The 19515-nt window shown below is 40.7% G+C and overlaps 1 protein-coding gene across 1 annotated transcript; it reads left to right on the top strand.

Annotated features, from left to right (window-relative positions):
• The first annotated feature begins 15464 nt into the window (after positions 1 to 15464).
• Positions 15465 to 19049, top strand: npy8ar (neuropeptide Y receptor Y8a). The gene is made up of 4 exons (XM_061077405.1): positions 15465 to 15773; positions 16326 to 16567; positions 18290 to 18436; positions 18605 to 19049. Exons 1-4 carry the CDS (start codon positions 15465 to 15467, stop codon positions 19047 to 19049), a joined length of 1143 nt encoding a protein of 380 aa, XP_060933388.1.
• Positions 19050 to 19515: the final 466 nt, after the last annotated feature.

Below are 19515 nucleotides of genomic sequence, written 5' to 3'. Positions count from 1 at the left end.
ATCCCTTTAAGACTTTTGGTTTGTTAAGCCACAGACCATGGGAATATAAACTGTTAGGCTGTGTTTCGGTTCTATGACAATTTAAGGGTTGCATTCAAAATGTTTATACATTAAAAGGTTATTCTCAAAATATTCATAAATCTCCCATAAAATGAACAATAGATGTTTCCAGGTTAAATCCTCTGCCCTTGTGTTAACTGTTCATTTATCTCTTGTTATAGAACTAGTTTCATAGAATTTCTACATAATAATTTAAATAGCTGTTTAATTTTTCTGCACCCAATGATAATGCTTTCTGGAAATGTTAACTCCCTCTCCATGACTAGTTTGACAGATAGTGAGCGGTGTACAGGTGCTTACACTGTCCGATTCATCAGTTAAATACCCGGGTGTACACGCAGGTGGTGACGAGAAATCTTCGACAACAGAAAGCGGTCGTCATGGCCTCTGTAAACGTCAATCAATATTCACAATAACTCCCTTCACGGATTTGCATTTTTATTATGAGGAATTAAATAAGTCTGACATGTATTTCATTTTATTTAGAGTATCAAAAGTAATCACAAAACAAAATCCAAACACTCATGATTGCAATTTTTCAGTGGCCAATTCAAGCTGACTTACACATTAGTTAGTTAAAGAATAACTTATAATGTTTAATAATAGATCAGTGCAGTTTTATAATAGTTTTTCCTATGCAGCGTTTTTTATTTGAAGTGAGAAATTTCGAACTACAAATTATCAAATAAATGCAATCGCAACATTTCTCTCTGAACTGGCTCGGAGTGAAATTGAGAAGTTGAAGGGAAATAATTTACACAAACAGAGTAGTTGCTCAAATTTGCACAGTGCAGCCTAAAATCTCGATTGTGCAAATAGTTTAATGTGTTTGTTCAGGGGCCAAATGTTTTTGTCAAAGGGCCAAATTTAGCGGGATTTATCCAATGTTTGCCTACCACTTCTGTTGTGAGTTGCATGAGTTCTAATAATTAATAGCACGGTATGTTTCCATGGCAGGTCCTGTGAAAAGATCAATAGCTTTAACTTTAGGACCAGACTTCCGTGTGTGTGTGTGTGTGTGTGTGTGTGTGTGTGTGTGTGTGTGTGTGTGTGTGTGTGTGTGTGTGTGTGTGTGTGTGTGTGTGTGTGTGTGTGTGTGTGTGTGTGTGTGTGTGTGTGTGTGTGTGTGTGTGTGTGTGTGTTACTCATATTGACTCATATTGTGGGGACCTGTGTTTTTATCACACAGTAACATTATGAGGACTTGTCGTCCTTCGGGGGACAATTTTTAATGCACTTGACATTTTTGAGATACTGAAACATTTTCTCTTTTCTTTGAGACTGTTGGAAAGCCAATTATTAAAAACACATGTAGGTTTTGGTTTTATTTATTTTGCCTCTTTTGTTTTGCCTTTTTTTTACGAAGGGGTTTGGTCATATAACCTCTGAGCCTGATTTATAGAACATTTCATTCCTTAAATTAACATCGGAAAAATACCTTGTTTAATTGCAGTTTAAAGTTTGTTCTGATTGATGAGTGATAAAAGGAGATGTCCAAATTCCTCTTTATGAGCTGTATGCAAAATTGGCACATAATTAAAGCTCTGGTTGGTAAATCTGGTAATGATTGCTAATCAGGCTGCACCCCTCCCATCAGAGGCTGACTTTTCTGTGAATCTCTCGCCAACGTCTGTGCTTTAGCAGTTTGAGAAGTAACCCTTTCTGGCTTGTGAAAACTCCGGTCATGTGTTGTGAAAGCATCAGGCCGGGGGCATGAAGGCGAGCAAGTTTGTTGGTAACAGAAAGCTACGCCAGCAAAACACAGCAAGTCCAGTCATTTTTATTAAACACCCTGTGAGGGCCCCAGGTGGAGAAACACCCGTTTTTTTAATTCTCTTGTTCAAATTACTTCATTCAGTGATAACGATCTGGACATAAAGAGGATTTCAGCAAATAAGATAAAAAAGTGTGAAACAAGATACACTTGTATGGTATTTCCATCTCTTGAAGTGAAATACTTATTTTCAGCCATTCATAGATCCATGCAGGCATTTGTAGATTTTGTCTGTACTTGTACAAATCTGAATACACTTGGAGATTTCATACACATTTACAAATTATTAAGCACAGATTAAGAACCCACATTTGCAGATTCCTTTACGAATCATACATCATGGCAGCATTTGCGGTTCTTTTACAAATCTGTGTACACACATACTCAGATACAGTTGCTCACACTACAAAGTTGGTCACACAAAGTAGAGCAGGAGTCTAAATGACACATGCATTTAGCAGTTGATGCATGAGATACACCAGCCATGCTTTTGTTTAGGGCTGTTCACACATTCATAGCTCCTGGAATAAAAGCATACTTCCCTCTATTTGTTTTTCATGCAGCTTAAAGTCGCCAAATAGGCTATCATGAGTGGTTGTTGTTAATCTTAGCTGCCTTTTCAAAGCCTTGTTTAATATTAAGCTGTGTTAGTTCCTGTGTTGTGCCAATATGTTTTTGCAGAGAACATAGTTCCCAAAGTCTTTATAAATCTGGACAATATCCACACTTCTACCATAAATGAGTGTTGGAGGACTGTGTTTTGATGTATTTATGGTCTCTTTAGTTCTTGATACATTTTAAAGTTAAAGATCTTTGGCACTAGTCTCCAAATTTATGCATTATGGACCTATGTCAATTATGTGAGATATGATGAAAATGTATAACCATTTATCTGAGTCAACAGTTAAGAACAGCTGTTGTCCGATGTGAGTTAAACCTCCAACGGATCTCTCAGGTGTGACTAGTTACCACCACTCACCAGTTTGAATTTCCCTCACTGGGCCACCAAACTGTCCCTCAAGATATATAATCATGTCATGCAAGGAATCCAGTGATTCTCGCTGAGAGAGCAGTGAGGCCTGGCTCACTGCTCTCTCGTAATGTAATGACATGGTGGAGATCAATTGGAAGCACACACTTCCTCCAAGTCAAGTTTTAATTTTGGAAGAAGATATGTTTAGCTAGTCAGCAGTTACAGAGAAATATTATGACTCATCTGGTGTCGTGGTTGTGTCCATCTGAATATAAGTCCTCTTATCTATTTCTATTCTTTTATTTCATTTTTTGTTCTCCATCTCCTGGGGGAAATATCTGGCTGTTTCACCGCTAAATGCTACGTTGTATATCATTATGTCCATTAGCTGCTCCCTGACTGTGTCTGCTTGATGTGTCCTGCTGTAAAGGTAGTGGATAGTGACTTTATCAGAGTTTGTTTGAGGAAAACAGGATTTGACTGTACCATAGTATGTCTGTGGAGATTCTCAGTCATCCAGATTATGGTATATCCAAGAGTTTAAAACAGGTCAACTGGACTTGGTTGAGATTCTTTGAGACGTTTAATCTCTTATCCAAGAGAGAAGAAATTAGCGCATTAGCACTTGGATACTGAAACAGAACTGACATTTGTTGTGTGTAGGAAAATCAATCAGTGACTACAAAGACAGTAGAAGGCTTCAGAGTTGGTGATAACTTTTTACAAAAAGCACATTTCACATTAAACATAGTCATTTGGTCTATGTTATTATGAAATTATTGGTTTGTATGGCTTAAAACTAAAATATAGAAGTGTTGTGTTTCACTGAATTTTAATATGTAATGTTATTGAACATGATGTCTTATGGCAGTCACAGAATATTGAAATGATCTGTTGCAGATGGAGAATATGAGATTATGTTTGTTGCGTTGAGATGAATTTGCACTTTTTGTGAACGGGTGAAATTAATGTTTTTATCCACTGCATTGATTTGTACTGAGAAGGCTTGAACTTCCTGTGTTTTGAACCATGTGTCATCAACATATCTGTACCAATGGGTGGGAGCAGTTCCCGAGTAGGAGGTCAGGGTTCTTCTTTCCACTTCTTCCATGTAGAGGTTAGCCACACTGGGAGACACTAGAAGCCCATGGCACATCCGTGTTTTTGCCTGTGGAAACATGTTGTACTGAAAGTAGGTGGTTGTCAGACAGTGTTCAAACAGAGACCATATGTGGTCTGAAGTGAGGTTGGTCTTGTCATTAAGGGTACTGTCTTGCAGGAGACATTTCTTTGCCACCGCGATTTGATTCTGTTTTGGGGATGCATCTAACAAGCAAACTGACATCTTGGTTTCATCCTCATCCATTGTAATTCCTCCGGTCTTGTTGGCAAAATCCTGAGAGTTTTTGATATGGTTTGGATGTTGGGGGGCTGAGATGGTGGCCAGATGTTGGACAATGTTTTAAGTTATAGCATTAAAGCTTCTGATCATGGGCCTGAGTCGGGCTCCTTCTTTGTGTATTTTGGGAAGTCCATAGATGCAGGGAATGGCTTCTCCAATGCAAAGGTGGTAGTAAAGCTGCCTTTACCCTGCCTTTGTATTATATCCAAACTGAAATCAGACGTACATTTTAGAGCAAAAGAGGAGTTAAATATTTTTACCCATATGTACAGTGTTAGGAAAGGAAGCTTGAGTTTAAAGAACATTGTTAGTGTGTGACCAAATAGTTATTAATGCATAAGAGAACAGCCATGCATTACATTACAGACAAGATAGCTTCTTCGTACTGTTTAATAAAATGAGTTAAAGTAAAAAATAACTTGATTCAAACAAAGATTGGCAATGTTTGATCAACCTACATGTACAGACGTGAAAAATTGTTGGTACCCTTCCGTTTAAGAAAGAAAAACCCACAATGTATGTGGCACACTCAGGGTTTGCTCATCCGAGCTTGCTGATGTATTTGCTGACAAAATAATTTGTTGATGGGTTAGTAGTGTTGCCGCAGTTTGCATATCGTCCCCGATCTCCTGATGATGTTGTCATTAAGCCAACCGCACAACTCTCAACACTCAGAGAGAAACCCCTATGTCAGAATGCTGTTTATTGACTACAGCTCAGCATTCAACAATGTCATTCCGCACTAACTCTCTACAAAACCTCTCAGCCCCACTCTGTAACTGGATGCTAAATTTTCTATCATACAGAACCTCATCAGTTCGAGACTGCAAATCCACTTCAGAGCACACAAACGTCCGAGTGAGACGCTCCGCAGTTTATATGCCTGACCTCCTAGTATAAAGGCTGTAAAAATCTAGTAGTCAATGTGTTAACACAGCATGGGATCCCCTGCTGGATTAACCGTGAGCAAGTGGGCGGGCTGATGACGCTTCCACCACACAACAGATGCACAAAGCGACAAAAAAAAGGAAAGAAAAACAAAAATGGCCCTGTGAAAAAGCGATGACACACACATAGAAGAAAGCAACAAAGATGTCAAGAGAGTTTATAATGATAAGAGCCGACGACAGTGTTGGGGTGCTGCAAAATAAATCATGTGATCTACGCAGGCAGAGGTAAAACGTCACTTCCTGCCTTTCCCTGCTACACCAGGTTGCTCCCCCTCTAAAATGATTAATGCGGAGGATTTGTGACTGTTGTGAACTCATCTATGCAGAGAACCTCCCGTGAGTGGCAGTGTACCCTAGTGGATCAGTAAAGAGGAGGTCATATTTAAAGGGTCTGCGTTGTAGAGAGAATGCGTTGTGATTGGTTAGTGACTGACGAGCACCCATAAACCAGATCAGTAGCTGACAGCTTATGACAGTTGAGCACATGACTCCGTGTCCTGCATGAACTAACGCGATGCTTCATTTCTCAGCAACTTCTATAGGTGTACACTCAAGACTGTCCTTACCAGCTCCATCATAGTGTGGTATGGAAACAGCACTGCCCATGACAGGAAGGCCCTCCAGCGTGTAAACAGAATTACACAGCTCATCTCAGGAGTCACCTTCCCCTCACTCCAGGACATTTTTTCACACCAGGGTCATAAGAAGGGCACAGAAAATCGTCAGGGACAGCACACATCCCCAACACAGCCTCTTCCCACTCCTGCCATCAGGCGTGTGAATACACACTGCTCCTAACCACCAGTATAACAATAGAACTAGGGACGTCACGAGAACCGATACTTACGATACCTTTCGATGCTAAAATAACAAAACACTGACGATGCCCATTTTTTTTAAGCACCTGAGCATCGTGAGCGCTGATGCCAGCTGTTAGCATCGGTGCTGCGCTTCTTCTGGAACTGATACGCTTCAGAGTGTTCCAGTCGACGTTTACATTCAGAAAACCAAGATGGCAACTGCGGCTGCAGCGATCGCCCCACCTCGACTTGTTGATAAAAAGGCACAAAGAGTCGTGTATGGAAGTACTTTGCGCTTGAGGCAGATGACCGTGGCGCTTTCATTAATCCGCAGAAGCCATTATGTAAACAATGCTAACGTGGTCTTCAGACCAAGGGAGGTAATACTTCCAATTTAGCAAAGCACCTGAAATTTGAATTAAAGAATTTGGATTTGTTTAAAGAATTAAAGGTGAGTTCTGATTTATATTAACTGTAAATCAATGCTAAGCTCGCTTTAATGCATAACGTGTCTCACAACAATGCATCACTCACATACGTCACTCACATGCGTCCGCAACTACCATATAACCCACAGTATATGCGCAAGCACATTAAACTACCATATATGACATTAACAACATCCAAAGAATGCACTTTTGGAATCTTAGAAAATCATTTTTTTTTTACCGTGGTATCGAAATTGGCATCGAGAATCTTGTTATTTTACTGGTATTGGCACCTACTACTAAATTTTTGGTATCGTGACACCCCTAAATAGAACTTCAGAAAACACAAACACACACAATAATGAACAATGCACTTAGTGATCTGTTGCAATAATGTTCGCTGCTGAAGCTGCTCATTGCACAAAATACATCTATATCTACATAAGTATGTATGTATATATGTATGTACATATACAGCTTTGTATAGCAAAATAAGTTTCATTGTATGGTTCAATCCCTGTTTTCTGGTGCATATGACAATAAAGAATCTCGAATCTTGAAACTCGATCTTGTGTTTGTTGGAGTACGTCAGTATTTTTTCATCAGAGTTAGAAATTCCCCTCACACAGAGAGACATTCTCGAGAAAAATCGTGCAATAATGAAATGTAAACTGGTTAGAACTGTATCAGCAAAGTAATCTGCAGTCAGTAACATAAATTAATACACAGTCACTAAGGCACAGTGTTTTTTAGAGATTTTTGCCAGTCTCTGCCTGTTAGTAACAACAAGTTCTGCTCAGTCTTCCCCTCGCTTGTCTCAATTAGATTCTAATGATGTGTTAGTGGTGTGAGTGGCCCATGGCTGGTCTATCAGTACTGACGTACGGTCATCTGCCTCAAACGCAAAGTACTTCCATACAGGACTCTTTCTGCCTTTTTTATCAACAAGTCGAGGTGGGGCGACTTATCAACAAGTCGCCCCCAGATGTATCATCAGATGTACCCTGAAAATTGTATCAATGATAAGACTCATTATCAATCAAATTTTATTTGTATAGCCCATATTTACAAATCACAATTTGTGTCATAGGGCTTTAACATGGTGTGACATCCTCTGCCCTTAACCCTCAACAAGAGTAAGGGAAAACTACTAAAAAAACCTTTTAACAGGGTAAAAAGAACGTAGAAAGCCACATGTGAGGGATCCGTCTCCCAGGATGGACAGAAGTGCAATAGATGTCAAGTGTTAAAGTGAACATCTTCAAGATAAAGGTTTTAGCAACATTGATAAGGGTAAACATTTTGAAGCATAACTGAAGGTCAATGAATTGATGGATTATTGTCAGTAATGGTCAAGTATCTGAGGAGAAATACTATATATCAAGCAGTCCTGCAATCATAGTCTATGGGCAGCAGACAGCAAGATCACAATCCACCATTATAGCATACTTACTTATAAAAGGCAAATCTATTTAAGCTACAATTTATGATTCTATAAGCCCCAAATACCTAGGAGCAGGGGGGTCAATTGTGAAGCTTCTCGGGCTTGTAAAACTGCCTGAAACTTGAACCCCACGTCAATTCCAGGCAGTTCCTAGCAGTTTTCTGTGCTGACTGTACATTCCTGTGAACAGTCGTTAACCTGAACTTCCATATAAATTTACACTGACACAAATTATTCTTATCATGCAGTGTATAGTTCACAAATACTAGGTCCCAACAAAAGTTTTAAAGGTTATAAACGAGTTGTCATAACAATTATTTCAGTGTATATACCATAAACTCCACTTCCTCCCACTATCCAGAAATGAAGCCAAAACCACCTTAAATGACAGAAACTATCTTAAATGTGCACATTGACTTTGTAGTTTGGCCCGTGTCCCTTCCTTTAACATGGCATAGTTTATTGTCCCTACTCCATCGAGCAAGTAGTGATGGGAAGTTCGGATCATTTTACCGACTCGGTTCTTTGAATCTCGTTCAGTAAAATGAACGAATCTTTTTTCGAGTCATTCGTTCATTTCAACGGGGGGTGGAGAATCTCCTGCATTAAAATAATGTATCATGACAGTTTGGATGATTTGAAATGGTCATTTATTATCACACTAGCATTTAATTATCACGGCAAACAATTACTCTGCACTGAATTGTAAGTAAAGTACAAAAAAGTTCAAACGAAACCTGTAATTATTACTTGTGAACGAATCATCATCCCGTCTAAACCTAGTCACATGACAGTGAACGAGGTAAACAAATCCTTTCTGTTTCCTCTTCTGAGCCTATGCAGGTCACATGAAAAATGATCCAAAGACTCGTACCAGGCAGATGAACAAATCGTTCTCCTCCCGACCGTGTCTTCGGATCAATGATTAGTTCATCTGTCGGATACGAGTCTTTGGATCCTTTTTCACGTGACCTGCCGATGCGCAGCCACGAGAAAATGAACGAATCTCTCTTTGAGAGGACTCGTTACTCCTGAATCCTTGTAAGGATTCGTTCAAAATAAACGAATCGTTCATGAACGACACATCATTACCAGCAAGTAAAGAACGGCTGCAGGACTCCACAGAACCATGAAGCTGCACCATTCTCCTCCTTAAACAGGTCTTCAATATACTGTCACTGTTTATTTGTTGTGTGCAGAGCTTTTTGTGAACAGGCCATGTAGCAGAGTGAAGTTAGTAATCATTGTGTTCTTCCTCTGTAGTTCATCAGCAGTGAATATTTTATAGGCAATGTTTTTCCTGAAGTGAAACTGAATTTGCATTATTATTGTTCACTTGTGTGGCTTTTACAAGTTTGAATACTTTACTGAACTGTTGGGAGGATCTATCTACTTATTAATCTACTTGTTTCCACTCTATTTATAAGGAAGGGAAAGACTCAAGCAAGCGGAAGTGACAGAGGCAAAAGTGCAGAGGCCAAGCATGAGCATGAGCTCACACTGCTCTGCTCTATGCAACAGCAGCTAAATGAATGGAGCCTCACATCCTCTCTAATGCAGTCTCGCCCTCGTCTCTGGGGCCAATTAGGAACATTGCTCATAAATAAACATTTGTGTTATGAATATGAAACAACTAAAGTTACATCAGATCTGTGTATTTATAACTCTCCCTTTCTCACATGTATTCAGATACTTTAATTGACAACTTACCTAAGTCTTCGACTTAATGCTCTGTAAATTAACTGCAGAGATGAGGACCATAGACAATATCAAAGTATTAAATGGGATTACTTTATACTCCTCTATCCCTTCTCTCTTTCTAACACCCTACATCTGTCTTCCTTTATTTATTTTAATATAGTTATTGTTAGAATAGGATTTTAACAGTGAGCAGAGGGCACATAAGGGACTGTTAGCCCCCTGGCTGGACTTATCAAAGGTTACCTAGCTTTAGTCCATGATGGATCTGACATCTGCTGGATGAACGGCTGAGCAGATTCCCCCTACATCAGCACTGGTGGCATTAACACACTCCCCGTGTTGGCTTCTAGAAATTGTATTGAAGACTTTGAAGGGCTTATGACTCAAGTATGAAGCCTGATGTTGGGATCAATTTATTACCTCACTGTGAAGTATCGTTGTGTGAGGTAATAACAACAAGTTGGTGGCACATGAGGCAGCATTAGAGGGATCCATCATGAATCATCACACCCTCCTCCCTGCATAACCAGAGGGACAGTGGTCTTCGCTTATCACGCTGTCATGGCAACTAACTCGAAGCAAGGCACTGAGATGATGATGATTAGAAACTGATCTGATTCATAAGGCTGTACCGAGATGAACACAGGGTCATTTGCATAATGTTATGAATGTTTTCTGGAAGATGGTGAAAGGAGAACTCAGGCAGCAGCTGATGTCTTATGCAGAATATTTTAATGTAGACTTGATGCATCAAGGAGACCATAACGGCAACAATATACAAACTCTAACAGAGTAAAATGAGCAATTGTCACCTCTAAGTCTGAAGATGTCTCCCACGGCGTCCCCATATATCTCTCTCTGCTTGCGTCACCCATTCTAACAGCACATCCATGAATGCCAAGTAGTGCTGTCACTCTCTATCTTACATGTAGGTGTCCGCATTCTATTGGATAGTTAAGCCTAAAGTATGCACTCCTAAATCGTCTTGCCGCTGATGAAATATGCAAAAGAGTTCAAGTCGGTGTGAGTTGAAGTTGGTTGCCTCACTATGTGGAGTTTCTGAGATATTAGATATGTTAGATATGAAAGTCCCTAAGTGTAGACACTACAATGTAATGTTGGTTGGACATTTATCTATAACCAGACCTTGGTACTGCTTAGAGAGAGCATGGAGTATCTGTGGAATTAGACCGACACTATTCTCTTGTATATATATTTAATGTAATATACAATAATATATTGTGGCATGTACAGTAATGTGTGAGGATGGTCAAAAATTCCTCAACACATGTTAGTTATGTTTATCTCTCTGCCCTTGGGGGAACTGAGCACAGGTTAGCACCCTTTAGAGATGTAACAATCTCCCTTATTCATTAAAAAAAAAAACATTAATTGCATGACTATCATATGAGTATCAAAGCAGTATTATTTTTCTTTTGATAAATTCCAGACTTGTCAGAGAGCAACCGATTGGAATGAGAGGCTTTGGCATTTGTAATTATACCAGAGTATAAATCTTGCAGCTGCATATGAAATGTATCTGTGAGAATGCTTCTTTTTGTGGGATTGTCATTACAGATTCATTTTAAACACCAGATCAGGCTGCCGGCAGACCGTATTTAGATAAGACTGTGACTGGGGAAACTTTGAAGTAGTATCAGAGGAGGTGGGGATTGTTGCAAGTAGAGTGGGTGAGGCTTTGACGAGTATCTTGTTTGATCTCCAACAGCCTGTCTTCTGCTGTGTGGGATTGCATAAAGAGGAAAAAAAGAGTGTGTGTGTGCCTGTGTTTGTGCGCATGCAGTATCGCTGCTGCTCTGTTTGTTGAAGAAATTAGGCTGTGTATACTCCCACGGGTTTTGCATGGTATCCACACTGCTGTCCCCAGTGATTGATGCAGATGTCAAAGGACTATGCAATAAGTATGATACACCTGTTCCAATTGAAAACCATATTTGAAAATAAGTTCTTCCATCTTGCCTTCAGGACTAGTTTTTAGCAAATCTGGACACAGTACTTGTCGAAATGTGGTTTAATAATTCATGAAAAGGTGCAGCTCTGTTCTCATTCTGAGTTTCAGGCAAATAACTGTCTGTCTTGTGTGGCGGTATTTGACAGTCAAATTCAAACAGGGAACGAAGTGTGAATGTGCCATCTGCATCAATGTGACAAGCACATAAGCAGAGATTTTCCTGCTCTTTGTGCCATGTCGTCCTTGACTTTGCCCTCTCCTTTTATTTTTTGCCAGAGTTGCTGTCTCACCCCTTCAAGCTCTTTGTTCATTGTGTGAAAGAATTCTCCTGAGAGCCGCGAAGACACTTTGAATCCTAACCGACTTGAAATCTCAAGGATAATTTCACCCATTCTGACCGACTGGCATTTCAGCAGTCCCTCTCTGCTGTGCTGCACTTCTTGGATCCAAGACAATATTGTCTACAATCAGTTTTAAGACTGAATCAATTGTAGCCTCCTGCTAATATAAATCATTGGGCATATACATTCTGCAAATACACAGCAGAACTTTCTGCAATCTGTACAGCGACTTATCCTACATCAAATTCAAAGCAATAGAACAGTATTCAGATTGCTCATTACTAACAAGTTATTTACTAAAAATAGATTTGCGAATACAACATGGACCTGATAAACAAATACATTGCATATTTCTAATAAACTATGGCTTTCGAAACAAATAATCTTCATATAATTCATACAAGTACAAAAATATAGTGCAAACTAAATATGTCCTACACCCCGAAACATTTGTTTAATACAAGTACAACAAAATCCCATTAAGTTTGGTTTTGACATGAATTTAGCTCCATGTACTTGTCGCATTTGAATCCATGCATTTGAATCTGTGCAAGGGACCTCAAAAACAGCATTTCAATGAAAATGTCATCATTACTAGCAATAGCTTTTCACACACTGTGGACACACTGTTGGTTTATTAGTCAATTATTTTTTATTTCCTTAAGATTCATTTTGGGAGGTGGAGGGGTGCGTAGGAGGGGCATGGGGTCCAAATCCCTGCCAGGCTTTGGCATCATGCCAGCTTATTGTGCTCTGTGAATGAATTAACATTTGATTCCACATTAACTGACATAGACCTGTCAAGCAGTCACTGTAAATATGGAATGTTCACTGATGAAACATGATGTCATCCAAAGCAACTGGCTCAAACTGTTCTCTTTTCTTATCTCAGGAGCTCTGTCCCTTCGAAAGTACAAGATTCTCTGAGCTGTGTTTACCTTGAACCTTTAGCACTTCTTGTGACGACTAATAGTGGTACACTTTATTTATATTGTAGCTTTTTTGCCAGATGCTTCCCTTTTCCAGTAATTGAATGCAGGTTTGTTAGTCTGTACAATCAGCTCGGGGATGAGGTGACTGATATTTGAATAATTCTAGTTGTTTCCAAATGGGAGATATACTGTAGCATTAGAGATGTAGTTGTCTTCACGATAGACATGGGATTCCTGCTTCGGAAGTCGTCTGCAAATGTTCTTACAGATGTCCCTGGTTTGTTCTGCATGTGCTTTTATCAAAACCCGCAGAACACTTTGACACTGCACAGGCGTATCACTGAAGATTTATAGAGAAACAAATGGGCATTTGTAAATTTGAATGAAATTAGATTCACTGTGAACAAGAGAAAATTTGGCTTAAACCTCGACAGATGCCATGGAAGCAGTGGAGGGAAGAAAAAGTGAGTTTTTGAGTGATGTCACGAGTGGGTGGGTGATGCAAGTGAGTCAATGTGGATGTACGGTGACACCTGTGAGTGTGTCTCATCCTTTAGCAGCCCAGTCCCTCAGGGCCCATGCCGCCTGTCAGAAGAGAGACAGGGCTCTCCAGAGATCGAGCCATGTGCATGTATGTATATGCTTATGTGATTGAGAATTTGATAGACATTGTAATAAGTGGTTTGTGCATTGTGCCGGCTATACATGTTACAATGCTGCGATGTATGGGAGACTGTTAATAAACTGTATCAGTCACATGTTGCAGAAAAGAAAGCTAGAGAGACTCTGCATGTTTGTTATATCATGAACCTATCTCTGTGTAAACGCTAGTGTATGAGAAATTTTCTGCATGATTGCATGATTATATTATATGTCTGTGTGAGTTTCGTGTTATGCATATATAAAATGAAGTGAAGTTTGGTAATATACTGTATACAGACACGGTCAAATTTACATTTATGTAAAAGGGGGATCATGCAGGATAGAACAGACGACACTGCTGTCAGTGTTGGGGAGTAACGGAATACATGTAACGGCGTTACGTATTTAGAATACAAATTATGAGTAACTGTATTCCGTTACAGTTACAAATTAAATAGATGGTATTCAGAATACAGTTACATTGTTGAAATCAGTGGATTACATGACGGTACTTCTCTGTTTCACGAGTTTAATCACTGTCTCGTAAATCCACCGGAGGCAAAGCCCCCAGGAAGCAGCTGGAGACCAGGGCTGCCGTATGAGCGCCCGGGACCCCGGCGGCGTGAAGAAGCCTCACCGCGACCGGCTCGGGACCGAGGCTCTGAGAGAGTTCCGTCGCTACCAGAAATCTACGGAGCTGCTGATCCGCAAGCTGCCCTTCCTGCGCCTGATGAGAGAAGACCGACCTGCGCTCCCAGAGCTCTGCTGTCATGGCTCTGCAGGAGGCCAGCGAGGCACGCCGGGTTCACACCGGACGCTGAAGCGACGCTAAAATAATATCACCCGTTGACCCAGTAGTATAAAAGCATATAGTCACTTCTTGCTCCAACATTAACTGCAACAGCGTCCCAATTTAATGTCATCCATCTTCAAGAACTTCTCCGCTGTTTGCTCCATTCAATGTCGGGTGTGGAGGGTAAATTACGTATTCTCCGCCCCCCCCCCCTCTCTTTTTATCTTTATGACTGCTTGTGTGTCTGTATGTGATCGGTCAAATTGGTAAATTTAAAACTCCAGGACAACAGAAGGGGAATACAAACTATGGGATGCATGCTTATAAATCATATAAAATATGTCATCAATATCGTTTAAAATCATTTTTCAGTGTGTTTCCTGGAGCGATACGCTCGCGTCAAGCTCAAACTAAAATAGACTCGACGCCGAAACGATCGTAGCACGGCGCGAGGCAGCCTTGGCACAGGGGGGGGGGTCCTTCAGCCTATGGTGGGACCGGCACAAAGGTGGGAGTGGATGGGAGCCGGACATCCAGCGGCCCGCAGCATCGGTGGAGAGAGAGTTTAAACTGCTGCTGCTCCCCTGACTATAAAAACGCCGCAATCATACACTTAAAAAATGCAATACAAACCGGAAGTATTCCAAGTATTCAGAATACGTTACTCAGATAAGTTAATGTAATGGAATACGTTACAGATTACATTTTTGTGCATGTATTCTGTATTCTGTAACGGAATACGTTTTCAAAGTATCCTTCCCAACACTGACTGCTGTGTTATACATCAAGCTTCTGATTGCAGAACAACAACCTGCAGTGAATGTTCATGATGCAGTGTAAAGCAAAGATGGCATAATGACGGGTCTGCTTGATGAGCTGTCTCAGCCGTCCAATGAGATCTACTCACCTCTTTCATTCTTCTCATGTTTTCTATGTTTTGCAGGGAAATCTTGATACTGAGGAGTTCCACTGGGATGCTGGTAGTGGAGGAAAAAGGGGACAGCATCTATATTTGAATCTCTCCTTTCCCCAGTCACAATCCCCCAACTCCAGCAACAGAACATTGATTACAATATATCACCTGCAGTGTTCCGCCTGTCCTCTGCCTCTATCATCCTGTCTGCTTGTACACTGTGTTTGAACAGACTGAAGAGCAGTCTCTGTGTTCTTCTCCAGTTGAACCCTGACCCCCGACACACACTGTACCCCCTCACAAAAAAAAAACCCTCCCTTCCCTCTCCTCTATTTTGCCATGTCCAATGACAGCAGCCTCCCTGGTGTCTGGGAGGCCTCGGATTGGGAAGACACCTCTCAGTGCCCATCCTCGGTGGGCGGGGCAACTTTTTTGATTGTGGCTTACAGCGCTGTCATAGCAATCGGGTTGCTAGGTAACGCAGGACTGGTGTTTATCATTGCCCGGCAACAGGAGTTGCGCAACGTTACCAATATCCTAATCGCCAACCTGTCATGCTCTGACATCCTGATGTGTGTGGTGTGTCTGCCTGTTACTGTCATATACACATTGATGGACCGCTGGGTACTAGGAGAGGCCCTGTGCAAGGTCAGTGTACCACACACACACACACACACACACACACACACACACTGACACACACACACACATACAAACACATCGTCAATTCTATTGATTAATAATAACTCAGTCAGACAACTCACATTCAAATGTTTATTGCAACAGTATAACAGGTTAGTGTTTAGCGTCTAGGCTCCGACTCCGAAATACTTATAACCCTCTGTCGGAGCCTAAAAGAGGATGCTGGGGTGGTGGAGGGGCTGAAGCAACTGGCATAGGGGCAAGCAAAGGGAGTGATGGGAAACAATCTTTGCTTAAATAGACCCCCTAATAAGACGGGTGTGTATTATAGATGATTGTGGAGGGTGAGGTATGTCACGGGGTGTATGTCACATGATTGTAACAGCGCAGCTCGAGTTGGCTACCTGAACTAGCTCGCAGGCATCGCCCTATTAATAATAATGATAGCAATACTTAAACATTTCAGTCCAAAGCCTAAGCAGTATTTTCCTATTGATGTTATGTTCAGTTTTAAAACATTCAAATCTGGTAAAACTTTGTCTAATTGTATCTGTCTAGGTGACCCCCTTTGTTCAGTGCATGTCAGTGACAGTTTCTGTCTTCTCCTTGGTGCTGATTGCACTGGAGCGTCACCAGCTGATACTCCATCCCACTGGCTGGTCCCCCGCTGCTGGCCACTCCTACCTGGCTGTGGGTCTAACATGGCTGGTTGCATGCTTCATCTCTCTGCCCTTCCTCTCCTTCAACATCCTCACTAATGACCCCTTCCAGAACATCAGCCTGCCCGCCAATCCCTTCAGGTGAGATGGAATATTTTGTGTACAGGTGTGGGCAGATAGAGCATTGTGATGGTACATATCACATCTTTGCAGTGTCATCATGCTCTAAACACCAACAATACGGTGCTACATTAATGAGGCAACTGCTGAACAATATCTGATTTCAGCAGATCCTTTTTGACGCTTAAGACCTTTTTAGACATGGGATGCACAACATGACTTTCTTCGCCTGTATATAAAATATTCAGACATATTCGCTTATGTAAATGTTCCTTTTGGCTTCATTTTAGACGCGTCTGTCTCATCATTGATAAATGATCAAATATATATAACATAACTTCACCATGAATTCAATTCAGAATTGATTCTTGATTAAAAACTTATCTTAAATTTAAAAAAAATGAACATGGGTACTGTTAACAAACTTGTCTCTCGTGAAGTCATCACATGCCACTATTTAATTTAGAACAATTTACTTAGCGGATCAGGGTGGACTGAAAATTCCACAGCATGTTGTTTGCTGGCTTGCTTTCTAGTGCTTGAGCAAAGGTCACCAATAGACATACGCTGTTCTATACAGACCCAGAGCTATTATTAGATTTTGACAGACCATTTCCATTTTAACCTGCTCCACTTTTTTCATCTTTACAGTAGTAAATCCTGGCAGAATAATCTAGAGCTAACTTGTCTCACTGAACAAGAGAAAGTGGGGTAAATAGAGAAAAGGAGGTGTTAAAGCTGTTTAGTTGATAATATTTAAGCACTTCATTTCAAGATGCCTTTTTCATAAGATATTTATCTTATTTTTAAATGCAAACCTTATTTTACTTGAAACGAGAAAAGAACATTTGTTTTATTATTAGAGTACCCTACAGTTCAATGTGAAAATTACTAATATATCTTGTAACATGCAGCCTCATCCACAGAGACAGGTCATCATACCCCTGTCATAAACACACAAGAGACCCTGTAGCAAAGGAAAACATGTGTATCTCCTACTAAGAGCAGAAAGAATGCTTACCTACTCTCAGAAAGCAGTATGCCAACTGAGAGAGGTGCACAAGCAACGTCACAGATGAGCAACATCTCTAAGTGACGGTAGACATATAGACACTAAAGTTATAATATGGAACAAAACGCTTCTTATAACAAACACAACAACAAATATCGAACATTAATCAGGATTTGGTTACATTTTAACAACAAGAGAACATGGGTTATTTTAACCTGGTTACATATACGTACATTGTTGAAATACCATTCATTGTACTGTCTTTATTTCTTTATTTTATTTGATCAGTTTTTGACTGCTTACAGACATTGATTCAACTCATAGTCCTTTCAAATTATATGGTACTAAATCATAACACCTGTTAGACATTATGATGTTTCAGACTTCTGCTTTGGAAATTCTCTCTAACTGGACGTCCTTTAATTTTAATTGAATACTATTGTGCCAGAGTTTGCTGCATTAGTGCAGGGTGTTCACTTATATATTAAAAGAGTTAATAGTCAATACTTTAGTTTGTCTTGCAAAGAGAGTTTGAATAGTTACTTTAGACGAGAATAAGAACATTAAGATATCATGTAAGAAAGTTATTACAATGTAAGTATGTGCAATCTGACAAGCTCATAAACTTTTTCAGAACGAGTGACAAAAGAAAAGATTGCAGTTCTTTATCCAAGCTTTTCTCTTCTTATTGTCTTGACTCTTTCCCTGTGCAACATCCCTCTGTGTCTAAGGGACCATTTGATCTGTATGGAGCTTTGGCCATCTGATAAGCATCGTCTTGCCTACACGACTTCGCTGCTGCTCTTCCAATACTGCCTGCCACTTCTGCTGGTGTTCCTCTGCTACCTCAGGATCTTCCTACGCCTGAAACGACGCAGGTCACGCAGCTTTACTTTCTCTCATAGTGTGAGAGCATCTTTGTGTCAGTCAATCAAGATAGGATTTAGGATGCTATATTTATGTAGTACATTGTCGTAATTCTGCCTTAGGCGATATATGATATTTCACAGTGGATTGTATAATAGGCATCATGCTGTTTTGTGCAGGGACATGCTGGAGCGCAGTGGGAGGACACGGGGAGCCCAGAGGATAAACGCTATGCTCCTAGCCATCGTCATAGCCTTCGCTATGTGCTGGCTGCCTCTGAATGTTTTCAACACAGTGTTTGACTGGCACCACCAGGCCCTACCCGACTGCCAGCATGACGCTGTTTTCTCTGCTTGCCACCTAACAGCGATGGCCTCCACTTGCATTAACCCTGTGGTGTACGGTTTCCTAAACAGCAACTTCCAGAGGGAGCTGAAGTTAACGCTGCTGCGCTGCCAGTGTGGCAGCCAGGCAGCAGAAAGCTACGAGAGCTTCCCTCTCTCCACTGTGGCCAGCGAAGGCTTGACGAAAGCCACCTCCCTGAACAGGATGGGATCAGTTTCTTCCCCGAGACCTGAGATCAGCACAGGATTTCCAGTAAAAACAATACCAGCTAACACCTAATAATGAGAACTGTCAAGCTGTGGCTGGGAGGTAACGGCTTGAGAATAGCTGAAAATTGAACAGTGGATTTCCCAAGCAGCTTTTTGAGATCTATAAGCAAGTAATATACAACTTCACTTCATTTCCATAACTTTCTTGAGAGAGCTGCACAGCTTATTGACTCAGACGGACAGGAAAGGACAAAGTCATTAGCTGATGTAGCTTTATATTCCAGACTATGAGACAGAAATGTTGTGAATGGATTCAAAGAAATGGAGCATGTTGAGAAAGCAGACAAGTTGTTACAATTGACCATTTGCTAAGTTTGCCCACGTAGTTAATGTTGGGGGGGCAAAGTGTTGGGGGAAAACAAACTGTAGCCATACTCAATCAATCACTAAATCAACACAACATGCCAATTTTGTAGCCTTCATCGAGCTGCTGAGCAACGCTAAGTCTGCCACAAAAATGTAGCCTCATGTGTCTA

The sequence above is a fragment of the Limanda limanda genome, chromosome 1 (genome assembly GCF_963576545.1).
Source record: "Limanda limanda chromosome 1, fLimLim1.1, whole genome shotgun sequence".
Classification (NCBI taxonomy): domain Eukaryota; kingdom Metazoa; phylum Chordata; class Actinopteri; order Pleuronectiformes; family Pleuronectidae; genus Limanda; species Limanda limanda.
This window is presented reverse-complemented; position numbering and strand designations above follow the sequence as displayed.

What these genes read in the sequence shown, in the direction of transcription:
- npy8ar (XM_061077405.1), top strand. Translation starts at nt 15,465, where the DNA reads ATGTCCAATGACAGCAGCCTCCCTGGTGTCTGGGAGGCCTCGGATTGG. An exon ending in TAGGAGAGGCCCTGTGCAAG is followed by an intron (nt 15,774 to 16,325) that starts GTCAGTGTACCA and finishes GTATCTGTCTAG; the next exon opens with GTGACCCCCTTTGTTCAGTG. An exon ending in CTGCCCGCCAATCCCTTCAG is followed by an intron (nt 16,568 to 18,289) that starts GTGAGATGGAAT and finishes TCTGTGTCTAAG; the next exon opens with GGACCATTTGATCTGTATGG.